A 17994-nucleotide genomic window follows, 5' to 3' on the forward strand; every position below is an offset into this window, starting at 1 on the left:
GTAACTAACAGAAAAACAGTGGTCTGCATGAGCTCGACTGATCTGTCTTCCCCCCACTTTAAAATTTCTCTGTATTTTTTACTCACGTTCTTCTCTCAGAGAAGAAAATAAACCTTCTCTGGACTGAAGGTATTTTTAGCCCCTTCCATCTTTTAAAAAAAGCAATCCTTTCTAAAAAAAAAAAAATTTCTATTTTTTGATATATTTTTATTCCTCTCCTTAAAAAAAAAATCAAACCATTGACAAAAATAGGAAAAGGCTGCGTACATCCCTACTTTGAAAAGCCAGCGTGTGTTGCCGTTTAGTATTCTTCATTGCTCTTTTTCCCTCTGGACCCTCTGCCATCAGGAAGAAACAAGTACCCTGCTCCACTCTGAAAAAACACTCTCCCAGCTCCTCAGGCCTTCTACTCCCATCCCTTTCTCTTGCTTTCATTGAATAACTCTAGAAATGAAAGGTCACTGCTTCCAGTATCTTCTTTAACTCCTTCTTATCGGGTTTAAACCTTCCAACCTCAGGGAAACTGTCAGCACTAAGGCCTCATCCCTCACTTGTTGGCAGCATTTGACTCTACTCACCAGTTGGCCTCCTTAAAACTCTCTTCCTTAACTCCTAAACTTGTATTCTCCTCTTGTCTTCTCTCTCTCTCTAAGGGCTACTACTTTTTGCCACCCTCTGTATGTGAGCATTCTCTAAGGCTTTGCTCTAGGTCCTCATAATAAACACTAAACATATTAGTAAACCACATAAATTTAGTTTGTGACAACTCTTATCATGGCTTATAGTGTAATCAATTGCAAAGCTCTCAGGAGCAGATATAGATAATATTATAGTTTATTTTATAATCTAGATGTCCTTTTTCTCCCTATGTCAATAATATATATATGTATGTTGGTTTTTTGTAAGAGAAGCTTCGCTCTAAGCTAACATCTATTGCCAATCTTCCTCCTTTTTACTTCCTTTTTCCCCCCCAAAGCCCCAATACATAGTTGTGTATAGTTGTAAGTTCTTCTGGTTCTGCTGTGTGAGCCACCACCTCAGCATGGCTACTGACAGATGAGTGGTGTGGTTCAGTGTCTGGGAACCAAACCCGGGCCGCTAAAGCAGAGTGTGCCGAACTTTAAGTGCTAGGCATCAGGGCTGGCTCCCTATGTCAATAATTTTTAACTACATTTTGTTGTTGTTTTTATCACATTATAACTCTAGAATGACCTCCATGTATAAGCAGCACCTAACCTGTGCACAGTGAGGAACAGTTACAAAGTGTTTTCATACATATACTCTGGCCTAAACTGCAGAGTGAGCATTGTTGTGAGGTTTAAAGATGTGTATACAATGTTTGGCCGACAGATAGACATCAAAAAGTGGCAGATGTTTTTATCTGCATCCCCATCCATGGTGATCAGGTCACTGCTAGCCATGGGGCAAGGGCTCAATAATGTTCATAGACTTGAGACTGGTCATGAACAGACTGTACTGCAGGAAAGGAAGAGAGAGCAGAGAAGGCACTGTAAGTGCCAATAAATAATCTGAATTCCACTTTCCCTGTTGAGAGCAAGAGTATGTGAGGATTGTTTAAATATGTGCCAGGGACTATGCAGATTAAGAAAAAAATGAGAAAGAAAACCACTGGTGCTTAGAGAGTTTAAAATACTTTCCCATGGTCACAACCAGTAAGTGTCAGAGTTGCCAATAGCTGTAGTAATGGTTCATGGGGCTAAAATTTTTGAATTCTAAAGTTTTGGGTTATTCGTGACTCTCATCAACCCAGACTAACTCTGGGAAAATTGAACCATTATTAATTTGACAAGCATTTATTGCGGGGTAGATTAATGCTGCAAGGGATGCACACAGGACAGGGTGGTGGGAAAAGTTCTCCATGACTAACAGGCTATACCTTTAGGCAGGGAGAACATCATTGCCATGTAAGATGTTCAACAATCAAAGGTGGGAAGAGTACAGAGAAGGGTCAGAGCACTTCCAGCCGAGATGGTCACTTCCTGGACCAGGTGGCATTTACATTGGGCATTATAAAGCACAAAATTAATCATCTCCATAAAAGTTTATTTTGCGTTTCACTTGAACTGACTTCCTCCCCCTTGCCCCATGCCCACACACAGAGACTCCATGCCCACCCTCTGTAGTCAGCTATGACCCTGCAAACCAGGATACTCACTGGTCATTCAGCTCTGCATCTACCTTGTTTCCAAAGAAGTCAGACTTAATGAGGGCCGGCAAATTCTGAGAATCAGGACAGGATGAACCTGTGTTACCTCCTAGACTGGCAATCACTGAGCTTCATGCTGTGGGGGTTGCGTCCTGCTTGACTGTGTCCTTGAATCAATGTGGACTAATTTAACCCCCAGCACAGGCTCTGCACATGTCCTTTTCAGGAATTTAATCTAGGCTGTGATGTACTGCTGCTATTGACCGTTAGTCTGGTTCTAAGGAGACCATGTGGGACAAACTGGATCTGGTAACATGCTGAAGTTTGGTGCACCTGCTCATATCATTTCGTATTCCTTTGTCCCTCTACACTAACCAGAGGAAAAGGGGCGAGGGAAGGTGATTTCATTGTATGAGAATATTCATAAAATCAGAGAGACTCAGTGAGTGAAGCAGGTCCTCCCCTTGATCTGAGCCAGTTTCTTTTGTCCAATAATTTGGTGTCCTGCTGTTTATGTCAATTATCAATAGAGACTTGGTGTCTATTCCATGCAAAACATTGCACCCACTGTAATGAAGAAATTAAGATGGGTAAAGCCTTTTGCTAAAGATGTAGATATGAAATAATATATACAAAGGAAAAGTTCTGAATATGAGCTAAGATAGAAGAGCCAAAAGGAGTTACCGACCCCTAGAAAACAGATCCTTCTCTGTTTAGAAATAAAATGAGGCAGAAAAATATAAGGACATACTTGTAACTTCCTCTTCACGTCATTTCTCCTTCCTCTGCTTCTTTATGCTAACCAGACAAAAAGAAGGGGGAGGGAAGGTAGTTCACTTATTAAAAATAAATTTCCAAGGAATTAGTATTCAGTTTTTAATCTATGATACCTATGTTTCCAGCCAGGAAAAAAGAAATCACCTAAGATTATTTCACCAGGTTTATTACTCTAATTTTTGTCATATTTGACCTTCAAATAGTAAAAACATAAAACTTTATGAAAAATCCTATCATTAAGAATTGAAATCTGTACATGTTCTGCAACGAGGCATAGAGAGGTGATGGAATTATTCACAGTACTTTAGCCAAAAACTCTACTGCCATCTTGGACTCCTTACGTAAAAAAGGGAGGCAGAATCCGAGCCTGGATGGCAAAATGAAAAGTAGAAGCAGGGGCCAGCCCCGTGGCCAAGTGGTTAAGTTTGCACACTCCACGTCGGCTGCCCAGGGTTTCAAGGGTTTGGATCCAGGGCGCGGACATGGCACTGCTCATCAGGCCATGCTGAGGTGGCATCCCACATGCCACAACTAGAAGGACCCACAACTAAAAATACACAACTATGTACTGGGGTGCTTTCGGAAGAAAAAGGAAAAATAAAATCTTTAAAAAAAAAAAAAGAAGTAGAAGCAGCAATTGTCTATTAAAACCCCAAGATATTAATTTTTAAAAACCAGAAGCAGGAATTATCCTGGATTGTCTGAACAGTAGACAAAACAAGTTCATAGCTAAAGAAATTCCCATTCAGGAAGAACACCTTGATTGGCCTTAATATTCTAATAAATGTCTGGTTAGTCTGTTTTGATTTGACAGTGAAGAACTTACTTGCTAATGCAAAAGTGAGAACAGGGTGAGCCCCAGGACATTTTCCCCCCAGACAACACCAGCCCGACTTGATATAATCCTGCTGTGAGAGAAAAATTAGTGGTTAAAGTGAAATAACTACAGGGTTTTTACACGTATAAATGTTAAAATAAAAACAGCCTAAAGGGAAATTATGTGTTGGTTATTACCTACTCCTTTTGAGTCAGTATCTGGAGCATTTGTGCACAGCATTCCTATTCATGATGTATTAATCACTTCTCAGAAAGAATAGATCTTAAAAAAAATATTATCCCATCCTAATTGGGCAGGAAAAATGCACTCAGATTTTTTAAAATGTAGACTCCCTATAATCACATGCCCAACATAAGATGGCATCATACATAGCATCTTTCAGCAGCTTTGATATGATGCCCTTGGGATGTGGATGTGGAATCAAATGCCCCTTGCTGATGAAATCAGGTGGCTCAAGTACAGTATTGGTGAGGCAGAGGATGTAAGTTTGATCCCTGCAGTGGGACAACTCATTTCCTACAGTTACATTTGGAAAAAGGACCTCTATTGGAAGTACTGTCATGGGATATACAAGACTATCAAGACATAGCTTCATGACAAATAGACTCTACTTCTAAAAAGGGACAGGTCGAATGAAATCCTTCCAAAAGAGATGAAGATGTGTGATATAGATGTATGAAAGCAAACCCAGCTCATCAAACCCAATTGGTAGAGAGAAACAACTCAAACTCCTTTGTCCTGAGTATGGGTCATTGGTTGTATCATTTCTAAGAAAAGCAGGTCCAAGTCGTTGCTGGAATAGGTAGCTATTTTCCTTCTTATGGCCATCAACTTTTTCTTTCTTGATTCTTGATTTAGACCCTCCCTGGATGAGGCCCTGCAGTGGCGTGATTCCCTGGACAAGGTCCTGCAGAACAACTGTAAGTTCACGTTTTCTTTTATAAAGCTCAGGGGAAGGATGGAGACAAAACACGTCTTTGTGATGCCCATGTCCTTCTTCCCCAATGTTGACATTTCTTCAGTTTTTCAAAGTAGTCTCAACAAGGGAATGGTGCCGAGGAAGTGTGGTTCTCCAGCTCATGAGAAGAAGTTGTACTGCACTGTGGGAGAACGTGAGAATAAGGTCTCCTGAGGACTCATGATTGCAGATTGTGTTCCCATCTGTCCTACTTACTAGTGTGAGCCAGAGCAAGTGGCTTGACCTGTGTTCGTCTTAATACATTCATCAGTAAAATAGAGATGCTGCCAGCTTAGCCTCATAATGGCTTGATAAGGATTAGATATAGCTGTGTAAAGATCACTGGACCATGAGGCATGGGTTGGGTAGTATGTCCTAATTCAAATTGCTCTTAACTGCTTTTGTGACTTGACATGGGTTGTGATCTCCCCCAGCCTCGGTTTCCCCTTCTGGCAGCATGCCTTTTATGTCTTCATTCGAGACATAACAAAAGTGCCAGCAAGAACTCCTTTCCAAGCTAATACCAATACATCTGAACACTACTTGCCTGTCCCCTAATCCAAAATCCTTACTGATTCCCAAAGTCTGCAGTATCGAGTTCAAATTTCCAATATTTAAGATCCTCCATGATAACCATATGGCTGGTCTGCAGTCAAACTGAAGTGTTCTCCCCTCCATATAGGATTTCTACATGTAATCACTTTGGCTGGAATACTTTGTATTCATATCTCTCTGTGTTGAAATTCTCCCGCTCCTATAAAAGCAAATCTAAATACTAAATGCCTAGTCTTTCTTGACCATCCAGAATGATTTATCCTCCTTCTGAGCTCCCAGAGCCATTGTCTGCACATCTTTTATGCCACTTAATACTTGCTATATTGTGCTCTGATCATAGTCATCTCTCTCCTATGATAAATTATAAATTCATTGACAGTCAGGACTTAGTTTTTTTGGTCTGGATAATTTCACAACAAGAAGTGCATGGTATGGGGAAAATAAATATTGAATAGTTTATTCCAGAAATATGCCTGGTGGCGCAGCGGTTAAGTGTGTACATTCTGCTTCGGCAGCCCGGGGTTCGCCGGTTTGGTGCGGACGTGGCACCGCTTGTCAAGCCATGCTGTGGTAGGCGTCCGACATATAAAGTAGAGGAAGATGGGCACGGATGTTAGCTCTGGGCCAGTCTTCCTCAGCAAAAAGAGGAGGATTGGCAGCTGATGTTAGTTCAGGGCTAATCTTCCTTGGGGAAAAAAATAAATGAGTAAAAATATGATTCAGTTTAAGATATCCAATTCATATTTCTCCAACTTCACCACAAGAATGGAATATGAAATTTTGTTAGATACTTTGCAAAAATAAAGATTTAAAAAATATTTCTCACAGGACTATCATGATTAATAGGCACAGAGTAGATAACAAAGAACGTATGTTCAATTGTGTATGAATAGTTTTTATGTTTTTGGTGGGCTAAGCTTGTGCCTACCTGTGATAGAATCAATATCTTACGTTTGGAGGCAGAACACCAAAGCCTCTAATTTGGAACTTTCACAATCTTATACATCTTTGATTCTCTTTTTATTTCTTGTGCTAATCAGAGTACCCCGCCCATGAACAAAATGTTCAATAAATGTTTATTTACTTAATGGGTGAATGAATGAATTCATTTTGCCTCTTGGACCCAGAAACTCCATGAGGTCAACTAACAGAAACATATTTAAGTCTATCAATTGACTTATTTATTGTGTTATACAGTGGTTTTGGGGCCAATAGCAACCTGATAGATTACAATTAAAATTGTAATCCAATCAATCCATTGGAGTCAAATTAATACATTATGAATGCTAAGTACCCTGGGTACAAGTATTTATTGCTATTGTCTAGAAACTTGAGAATTAACAGAACTATTTCCATGTGTTCAAAACCATTAAGGAGAATGATAGATATTTATGTGCTCATATACAATCCTTTTCTGTCACTCTAATCCTTAGGGCCATATGTTCAGTTCATATGTTTCAGGCATTTAGGGGACAGAGAGCTATTGGGATAAGAAAAATAGGGGTAGAAGTTAAGCCAGACTTGTGTAAAGATATATAATGTTCACAATATTTAATTTAGTTAATTATATATAATATTTAAAAATTATATATGCATATATATGTGGGTATATAGTATCTGTGTATATGTGTGTGTATATAGAATCTTAAGTTCCACATAATCATCCTCTTAAGTAATTAATATTTTTAAGACTTGGGCAATTAATTTCCCCAAGCAATAAATGGAAAAGCACTATTCTAGTCAAAATTCTTCCCTCAAAACGGTATCTATCCATTCAAACTAGCTCAAGTGAAAAAGAGGTTGTCTGGTATGGGTGTAGAGATCTCACAGAAACAGCGGAGAGCCATGTACTGTGGAAGGTATGCCATTAGTAAAGCAAGACAGCCCCTCCCTTTCTCTGTCTCTATTTCTCTAATCTTACTGTCTCTCTTTTCCTCTTTATCTTTCCATTTCTCCTCTCTGTCTCTGCTTCTCTCCATGTCTCTCCTTCTTGCTCTGTGTCTCTCTCTTGCTGCTTTGTCTCTGCTCTCTGTTTCTCTCTGGCTGTTCCTAGAGATGGATTAGTGGAACAACAGGCATGCCCAAATTATTCTACCCCAACACCATCAATCTGGAGAAAGGATATTTGACCTATTCCCCCAAACATCAACTATTGCGCATCATGAGAAACTTTAAGCCAAACTTTGGCGACTCAGTTCTTATGAGATGTTCTTATTTGAATCTGCTAAAACTAATGGCCTGTGATCAGAAATATCTAACACGAGCTGTGATTGTTGCAAAACAGGTAATGGAGAAAGATATATTTGAGAAATATATGCATTTAAAACTTCACAGTCCCGTCTCACGTTTTTTGTTTTGTTTTGTTTAAAGACTGGCACCTGAGCTAACATCTGTTGCCAATCTTTTTTCTTCTTCTTCTTCTTCTTCTCCCCAAAGCCCCCCCAGCACGTAGTTGTACATTCTAGTTGGAGTCCCTTCTGGTTGTGGCATGTGGGATGCCGCCTCAGCATGGCCTGATGAGAGGCGTCATGTCCACGCCCAGGATCCGAACCAGCGAAACCCCTGGCTGCTGAACTTAACCACTTGGCCATGGGGCCAGCCCCCCACTTCTCACATGTTTGATTTGATAAAGCAAACCGTTTAGCCTTGAGGAATGGCATCTATGTTGATTTTTAAAGAACATTTGGCTATGTGCTAATGTAGGATATTGACTCTCACAATTGATATAGTTCCTCAAGCCTTCCTTAAATCCACATTTTTCTTAATTTTTCTTGAGAGGAAATGAAATCAGCTGGTACCAAACCGCTAAAAAAAATAAGACAATTAAGCCTCTACTCAATCTTTTCCTTTCTAGCTAACAAGATTCCTCTCACCTTTCCTCATTTTTTAGAATCATTTTAATTATCCGGTGTATTTGACTCTGTTCTCAAAGCATATCAATTTCTTACATGCTTCGTCCAGTTCTATAGATGGCACTGTTTTCATTTAGTAGGTCCTTGGGGCACATAACCACTGTGTTGTTTTTTAAACACAAACAGATTGCACATGGGAATTTAAATAAGGCAGAGACATTAAACTCCTCCACGTGACTGTCTTTAAGAGCAGAGGAAGAATGAAACACAGTCCGGCAGCAGTAAAGTTTTTATGTGGATTTCTTTGCCCTCGGTGCTCCAAAAGGTTAGAATATTTCCTTGAGACACTCTTGAGATTTGGATTCTTCCATGGGGAATGGAATAGCCTGGATCTGGGCTCCTTTTTTTGTTTCTGTCTTTGCATTCTCCTTCTGCTTCTCTCCCTCTTTATTTTATTTTATTGGGGTCATATTGACTTGCAACATTGTGTAAATTTCAGGTGTAGATCACTATATTTCAGTTCCTGTGTAGACTGCATCGTGCTCAACACCAATAGTCCAGTTTTCACCTGTCACCATATGTATGTGCCCCTGTACCCCTTTCACCATCCCCTCACCTCCTTCCCCTCTGGTAACCACTAATCCATTCTCCTTACCCATGTGTTTGCTTATCCTCCACATATGAGTGGAATCATATGGTATTTGTCTTTCTCTGTCTGACTTATTTCGCTCAGCATAATACTCTCAAGGTCACTCCATGTTGTTGCCAATGGCACAATTTTGTCTTTTTTATGGATGAATAGTATTCCATTATATATACATATATATATGTATACCACATCTTTATCCATTCACCAGTCTATGGGCACTTGGGTTGCTTCCACATCTTGGCTATTGTGAATAATGCCGTGATGAACATAGGGGTGCATTTATCTTTTTGAATTGTTGATTTCATGTTCTTTGGATAAACACCTAGTAGTGAGATAGCTGGACCATATGGTATTTCTATTTTTAATTTTTTCAGAAATCTCCATACTGTTTTCCGTGGTGGCTGCACCAGTTTGCATTCCCACTGGCAGTGTATGAGGGTTCCCTTTTCTCCACGTCCTCTCAAACACTTGTTTCTTGTATCTGAAGGGTGTGAAGTGATATCTCATTGTAGTTCTTTGTGTGTGTGAGGAAGATTGTCCCTGAGCTAACATCTGTTGCCAATCTTCCTCTTTTTGCTTGAGGAAGATTGTCCTTGAGCTAACATCTGTGCCAATCTTCCTCTGTATTATGTGAGATGTCACCACAGGGTGGCTTGACAAGTGGTGCTAGGTCCACACCCAGGATCCAAACTTGCCCACCCCAGGCCGCCGAAGCAGAGCGTGTGAACGTAACCACTATGCCATCGAGCCAGTCCCTCGTTGTAGTTTTGATTTGCATTTCCCTAATAATTACTGATGTTGAAGATTTTTTCATGTGCCTGTTGGCCATCTGTATATCTCCTTTGGAAAAACGTCTGTTCATATCCTCTGGGCATTTTTTGATCAGGTTGTTTTGGTTACTGTTGTTGAGTTGAGTTGTATGAGTTATTTCTATATTTTGGAAATTAACCCCTTGTCGGTTATTTGATTTGCAAACATTTTCTCCCAGTTGGTGCATTGTCTTTTCGTTTTGTTGATGGTTTCCTTTGCCTTGCAGGAGGTTTTTAGTCTGATGTAATCCCATTTGTTTATTTTTCCTTTTGTTTCCCTTGCCCGAGCAGATGTGGTATTCAAAAAGATACTGCTAAGACTGATGTCAAGGAGTGTACTGCCTATATTTTCTTCTAAGAGTTTTACGGATTCAGGTCTTACATTCAAGTCTTTAATCCATTATGAATTAATTTTTGTGTATGGTGTAAGATAATGGTCTACTTTCATTCTTTTGCATGTGGCCACCCAGTTTTCCCAACACCATTTATTAAAGGGACTTTCCTTTCTCCATTGTATGCTCTTGGCTCCTTTGTCAAAGATTAGCTGTCCATAGATGTATGGGTTTACTTCTGGGCTTTCAGTTCTGTTCTATTGATCTGTGTATCTGTTTTTCTGCCAGAACCATGCTGTTTTGTTTTTTTGTTTGTTTGTTTTGTTTTTTGGTAAGGTAGATTCCCCTTGGGCTAACATCTGTGTGAATCTTCTTCCACTTTGTATGTGGGACGCCTCCACAGCATGGCTGATGAGTGGAGTAGGTCCACACCCAGGATCTGAACCTGTGATCTTGGGCCACTGAAGAGGAGTGCACGGAACGTTAACCACTCGACCACGGGGCTGGCCCCTATGCTGTTTGGTTACTATGGCTTTGTAGTATGTTTTGAAGTCAGGGGTTGTGATACCTCCAGCTTTGTTCTTTTTTCTCAGGATTACTTTGGCTATTGAGGGTCATTTGTCATTCCATATAAATTTTATGATTCTTTGCCCTATTTCCATGAAGAATGTCATTGAGATTCTGATTTGGATTGCATTGAATCTGTAGACTGCTTTAGGAAATATGGACATTTTAACTATGTTTATTCTTCCAATCCATGGGCATGGGATATCTTTCCGTTTGTTTATGTCTTCTTCGATTTCTTTCAATACTGTCTTACAGTTTTCAATGTGTAGGTCTTTCACCTCCTTGGTTAAATTCATTCCTAGGTATTTCATTCTTTCTCTTGCAATTGTAAATGGGATTGTATTCTTCGATTTCTCTTTCTGTTAGTTTGTTGTTAGTGTATGGAAATGCAGCTGATTTTGTACCCTGCAACTTTATTGTATTCACTGATTATTTCTAATAGTTTTTGGTGGATTCTTTAGGGTTCTTTATATATAGAATCATGTCATCCACAAATAGTAATAGTTTTACTCCTTCCTTTCCTATTTGGATCCCTTTTATTTCTTTTTCTTGCCTAATTGCTCTGGCTAAAACTTCCAGTACTGTATTTAATAGCAGTGGTGAGAGTGAGCATCCCTGTTTTGTTCCTGTTCTCAGAAGAATAGCTTTTAGTCTTTCCCCATTCAGTCTTTTTGGTTTTCAATATTCTCCCTTTTCCTTTCCAGCTCATCTTTATCATCATCTTACTCACTGGCAGCCACAAGTTCCTTTAAAGCAATAATTATAATAATAAAAGCAATAGCTCACATTTATTATTTACCATGTGCCAGGCACTGTCCTAAGCACTTTGCATACATTAGTTGATTTAATGATTGCAATAATTTTAGAACTTAGGTACAATAATGATCTCTACTTTTCGGCAAAGGAAACTGAGACACAGAGAGGTTAGGAAACCTGTCCATGAAATAAAATAGTATAACAATAGTAAAATCAGTAAATTAATTTTCCTTTAAAGTTTGTGTTCTTCAGTTCTGTGACTTGGGAGAAAATACTTCCCTAAATGGGTCTTATTTAGTTTAGTGCAAACCTCTATTAAATGTTAGACACAAAGATTTAGACTAGGAGGTGGGATGAGAAAGAGTGGCAAATATAAGTGAAACTCAACCCTTGAACCCAAACAATTAACAGCCTTCTGGAAAAGATAGCCATATAAGCAAAAAACTCCAACAGAAGAACAAAAGTAATCTCTTCTCATGATGATAAAGTGGAGCTAGTGGAGGGTAGTGGTTAAAGACTACCTTGATTAGGAGGCTTAGGAGGCAACATTTGAGTTGGGTTTAGAATGACGATAAAGATTAATTTTAAATTGGGTATGAATAGTAATGATGAAAGCTAGACATTTATTGAGCTATCATTATGTTCAATGCCACGTAAGAGCTTTGCATGAATTATTTAATCCTTACAACTCTATTGACTAGGTTCCATTATTATCTCCATTTAACAGATGAGGTAACTGAGGCTCAGAGAGGTTAGATAACAGGTCCAAGTTACTGCAGTAATGTAGTGTGCCAGGATCCACCAGCAGGCAATCTCAACTCTAGAGCCCATGCTTTGAACCAGTAAGCTATGTAATGGTGCTTCTCAACTATCAAAACATTTCACTATTTTTCCCCTAGGAGAAGAGATTTGTGCTAATCTAGTTTTTTATATTTTTCCTTTATACCAATCTGACTTTGATTTGACTAATACTACTTTTATTTTCAAAATAGTTTTATAAGTGGATTCGTTTCGTTCTTTGGTAGGCCTGCTACTCTAGTTTACATGGATTTCAAAAGTGACAACTGGGGCTGGCCCTGTAGTCTAGTGGTTAAGTTCGGCACATTCCACTTTAGCGACCTGGGTTCATGGGTTCAGATCCCAGGCGCAGACTTACACCGATTGTCAGCCATGTTGTGTCAGTGACCCACATATAAAGTGGAGGAAGATTAGCACAGATGTTAGCTCAGGGCTAGTCTTCCTCAAGCAAGAAAAAGAGGAAGATTGGGAACAGATGTTAGCTCAGGGCTAACCTTCCTCAGCAAAAAAAAAAAAAAAAAAAAAGTAATATCACACAACAACACACATTAGGGTCAGTTCTGGAATTATAATGTGGGTCACAACCCAGAGTATTTCCACCAGACCAGAGGATCAGGTGGGTTTCATTTGCTTCCTAGGTAGGGGATGCCTGAAGAGGTGTGTTGAGAGGTGTCCTGAGGCTCTGTGCAGGCTCAGCAGGGAAGTACGTGGTAGTTTATCAGGGATGTGTGCTGGGGGCACTACTACAGTGTGGAGCGGGCAGGGGAATGGGGTCGGGCAAAGAAGACAGCTGTGTTCTTTGCATTATAGACACATTTGGCCTGGAGTCTATTTGACTGTGACACAAGAGGACTTCCTCAGGGGTAATGGGAATTCAACAGGAAAGTATCTGAGGAATGGACCAGTAGGAAACCAGAGGTTAAAGAGGAAAAAGTACTTAGAAAGTAGCTTTAGAAGGTCCTAATAAGGGACTCTCCAGAGAGTCCTCAAAAGCCAGATGTGAGAAAGAATAACTTTAAACATCTCCCAGACCAATAGAGTGTAAAGCCATTTTGTGAGTCTCGGTTTAAAGTCTGTATACTGACAAAAAGCCTTGAAATAATATTGTGGAATTCAATGAGGATGATGAAACCATTACCCAGGAAATGGACTCACTGCGCTGGAAAGTTATTTTCCAACCTCCTTCCCTGGATAGACGGTAAATGTTCACATTGTTGTGGAATCCTGGCGTGTGTCCTCAGGTCATAAATAATAGTGGTTGGGCGGACTGGGATTATATCTCTATCTTTTACAAAGATCTGGAATGGTGATTCAGAGTGCCTGATATGTTGTGGGGACTTGGGGCTAATGAGAACAAATTGGTCACAGACTTATTCTGTGAAATTATTATTTCCTCCACAATCTTAGACCCAATTGTGTAGGAGCTCATAAGACTTCACTCCTGCTGTCATTTCCTGGCAGCTAGAAAGTGCCTGGGAATTTTTCCGTTTTGACAGAGACTACTTTTGTTTAAGAAACAATGAAAACTTTAACCACGACAGAGAGAGATCCAGGGCCTGGTTCTCCTTTCAGCATATATGTTGGCTCCTGTGTCACTCAATTCTAATAAATAGTGCTGGAAATATGGGCAGGGGGAGAGAGAAAATATCCCTGATTTTTTCCAGGTACATGTTATCAAATGGTTTTAAAGTAATTCTTCTAGCTAGGTTTCTAGAAAAAATTGTTTATCATACCTATCATACCTACCATTGTACCCAGATATATTTTTAGGTGTTGATCAATAAAAAATGTTTTTAGGGTAAGAGGAAGGAGAGGGGACTAAAGTACAAATTGTCTTGTTTGGATCCAGAAATCACTGGTGACCTTAATCCAAGTTAATTATAACTAGCCTTTCTGTTTCTTTGGAATTGAATGTGTCTGTAGGGGACTGTGAAGGGCATGAAGACAATAAAAATGTATAGAAGGGAAATTGCCAAAATGACAACAATATATCTCTGGTTTAAACATCACACGCATTTTGTGCATGCTGTATGAAATCAATGTATTAGGCAAGGACTAATGAATGAAAATTTAGACTCTCTAAAAAGGAGTAAGGACAAATATTCAAGAGAAAGGGAAATAGATTGAAATTAGGTCAAAGGAAATGAATTCAGAACGTGAATATGTTTCCTAAACAGAACTAATGGATGGTAGAAATGTCTCCTGATAGGGGGCAAGTTAGAGGAAAACCAGACCCTGACGTACTGGTGACAGTTAGTCCTGTCTTCTCCCCTGGGAGGCAAAGTGACATGCTGGGAATTACTGAGGATTGGCCGATAATTGTGATACAGTCTGTGGAAAACTAGAATTCTTCTCTCTCTCTGCTTCCTTTAGAAGTCTACTTTCTTCAGATACTAAATAGACATGGATTCTCTCTCTATAGATACATACTTGTGAGAATTTTGGCTTTAAAAGTGTGTATATATTCAGCTTTAAAAAGGAGGAAAACATTGAAGATATAGAATGATTTTTCCTTTATTCCTCTTTTTCAATGTGTTTTTTCTCATTGGTAATTGATAGGTATCCAGAATGGCATTAGTGTTCATAGTATTCTTTGATGCCACATACAGGTAAACCTTCATCACTCAGATACGGACTGCCTGGAATTGAATCCCAGTTCTGCCACCTACCAGCTGGTTAGCTAAGGAAATTACTTGACCCTCTGACCACATTTGTAAAATAGGATATCAACAGCACCTGCTTCTTAGGGTTCTCATAGGAGTAAATAAGTTAACCTTCAAAAAGTTCTTTTATATGTGACAGAAATATATAGTAAATAAGCTTAGCCTATACAGCAGGATATACTATTAGATAGATAGATAGATAGAGAGAGAGAGAGAGAGAGATAAAACACACAAATAAATAAATTTATCTTCTCACTGACCTTTTTCCTGCTAGATGGACTTGCCAGCTTCAAAAGTTTCCTGAAATCAGAATTCAGTGAGGAAAACCTTGAGTTCTGGATTGCCTGTGAGGATTACAAGAAGATCAAGTCCCCTGACAAGATGGCTGAGAAGGCAAAGAAAATTTACGAAGAATTCATCCAAACGGAGGCTCCTAAAGAGGTTGGTCCTGATGGGGAGGTGGGTGAATGTGGGCAGTGAGAGTCAGCTCAGCGACTTCCCAGGAAGGATTTACATCTGTGGTACAGCCTGCAGCCAAAGGCTCCTCCAATTTGGGAGGGGGCCATCTTTCTAAGCACCCACTGAGTGCCAAGGCAGGACAGTGTGGCCAAGTAGATGTGAACCTGAATCCTGTGGACACCACTTTCCAGCAGCATGGCTCTCACTTCAGGAGCACGTCATCTCACGTGGGAACCATACTAGTTGTATGGTCTTGGATGAGTTATTGAGTCTCTCTGAACTTAGTTTCTTTCTCTGTGAAAATGGGGATAATGAAGACTATTTTGCAAGGTCTTTGTGAGGATGGAATTAAACAGTGGATGTGAAAAAATACATCTCAATATCTGAACTAATTAATGCCTAATGAATATTCCTATCACTTATCTTTTCTCTCTCCCCCTCCCCTTCCCTTTCTTTTCTTGAGAACTCTCTTTTTTTTCCCTCTATTCCTCTCCATCCTTTTGTTTCCCTCAAGTCTTTTATTTACATTCTAGTTGGGACAACAGCATATCTACTCATGAAATTCAAATTATTATAAGATAACAGAGCTAGAGATGTCAGAAGACAATATACCATTAATTGACTGCTAAATACAAGATGTGTGTTGATTTCAAAGAAGCTTTGGGTCAGTTTATCTGTCCTTTGCTTTTTATGAAACTGAATTGATTGCCTTTTTTGTGGAATCGAGGATTCCACAGGCCTTGGGAAGACCTGTTCATCATGTTTTGATCAGGTCACCCTAATTTCATATTGTACCCCTTAATCCAATTTGGACATTAAATATTTCATCAAGATTTGGAGTCAAGTACAGAGGTGATCTGAGCAAGCCCTGTAGGTAGGCAGTAATCTACTAAGATGATTTGAAAGGGAAAAATCCCCAATATCCCTTTCTTTCACAGGTGCTCTAGACTCTTGGAGTTCCACCATTTGAAATTTATTCCTTTGGTTATGAATTACTCATTGCTGAACTTTTTTAAAGGGTAAATATGTTTGAGTAGATGGACAAATTATTTACTTTAATACCAACAGGTGAGCTCCATCCATGACACAGGAGGTGGAGGTCAGGAGCTTGACAGCGTAGAATACCGTGGGTCAAGGTGCAGAAAGTGAAAGACTCCTAGAAGGAAACTGAGATTAGTCTTGCTGTGGAAATTAACTTGAGGATGCTCTCCAGATCTCTTGTTCTTCTCAGCCTCCCACCCCATGCACATATGTTAGCTTTCCCTACTTCTGATGACTTTTGTGCTGGGCTATCCTTCATCTGTTAGCATGGAATCTCTATTTACGATGTTATCAAGGAGATTAAGTTAGTGTTAAATTTGTCATACATTTCCCAACTTGAGCTGGATTCCCCAATTCCAACCTCCCTTCCTAACAACTTTATTCTTCTTCACAGAATTGTAGGATTTGTTGAAATATCTGTAAACAGATATTTCATCCAGACTATCGCTAGTTGCTTTGAGCTTTAGGAAAACATTGTTCTCAAGGTTCTTTATTAAAACATTAGTGCTTATCATGAAAATATGAGACATTAAAAATGGAGTTTCAGGGGCCAGCCTGGTGATGCAGCAGTTAAGTTCACACATTCGGCTTCTTGGCAGCCTGGGGTTCGCTGGTTTGGATCCCAGGTGCGGACGCAGCAACACTTGGCAAAAGCCATGCTGTGGTAGGCATCCCACGTACAAAACAGAGGAAGATAGGCATGGATGTTAGCTCAGGGTCAGTCTTCCTCAGCAAAAAGAGGAAGATTGGCAATAGTTAGCTCAGGGCTAATCTTCCTAAAAAAAAAAATGGGGTTTCAAAATAAATAAAACCCTGGGTGAGTTACTAGAACAAACAAATGGTGGCCCCCAATTATAAGGACCTATGGGCTCTATTAAAATAATCTTGGCCTCCATTCTCTGAGCTGGGCATCAGAGAAGATGCAAATGCTGCTCCTGGCACATAATAAGCACTCAGTAAATATTTGTGAGGTGATGGATGCAGACATCCCAACTCCAGACCTTCCTAGATTTGTGACTTTGGGCAAGTCTCTAACTAACGCTCTCTAATCCTCGGTTCCTTTAACTGTAAGCATCTCACATGTATGTGTCTGTACCTCGAGTATGTTTAATAAATTGTAGTTATTATTACTTTAAAAATTCCCCAAATCTTGTATTTTAACCTAAAAATTTACTATTTCATTTCGATGATTAGCTGATTGACCTATATGAAAATTTACCCAGGCAAATAGTAATCTAAATTTTCCTTCTCTGAATATTCACCTCAGCTCTCTAACATCAGGAACTGACAGAGAGATACAGTCATAAGAATCGGAACTAAGATTTAAAGAAAGAGAAACAGCCATATATAGTTGAATAGGTAGATAATTGGTACATTGCAAATTGACATTTGACCATATTTGAAATTAATGAAATAATATTTTCCTGGCTCAGGATACAAATGAATGTGTATCAGAATGATTCATTGGAGGAGCCTTATGCAGATAAAAATAATAAGCTAAATAGCTATTATTAGCAGGTGGATACATGTGTTAGAGAGTTTTTTGGGGGGTTTTTTTGAGGAAGATTAGCCCTGAGTTAACATCTGCTGCCAATCTTCCTCTTTTTGCTGAGGAAGACTGGCCCTGAGCTAACATCTGTGCCCATCTTCCTCTACTTTATATGTGGGACGCCTACCACAGGATGGCTTGCCAAGCAGTGCCATGTCCGCTCCTGGGATCCGAACTGGCAAACCCCAGGCCACCAAAGCGGAACGTGCGAACTTAACCGCTGT

General features: G+C 39.6%; 1 protein-coding gene across 1 annotated transcript in view; it reads left to right on the forward strand.

Moving 5' to 3' along the window:
* Window positions 1-17994, forward strand: part of RGS5 (regulator of G protein signaling 5) — a 52497-nt gene that overhangs the window by 28393 nt on the left and 6110 nt on the right. The window contains exons 3-4 of the mRNA XM_008518259.2: window positions 4641-4702; window positions 14996-15162. Of these exons, the coding sequence (XP_008516481.1) occupies window positions 4641-4702; window positions 14996-15162 (229 nt within the window). The remainder of the gene's footprint in view (window positions 1-4640; window positions 4703-14995; window positions 15163-17994) is intronic.

This window comes from Equus przewalskii, unplaced genomic scaffold (assembly GCF_037783145.1).
Source record: "Equus przewalskii isolate Varuska unplaced genomic scaffold, EquPr2 ChrUn-3, whole genome shotgun sequence".
Taxonomy (NCBI): Eukaryota; Metazoa; Chordata; class Mammalia; order Perissodactyla; family Equidae; genus Equus; species Equus przewalskii.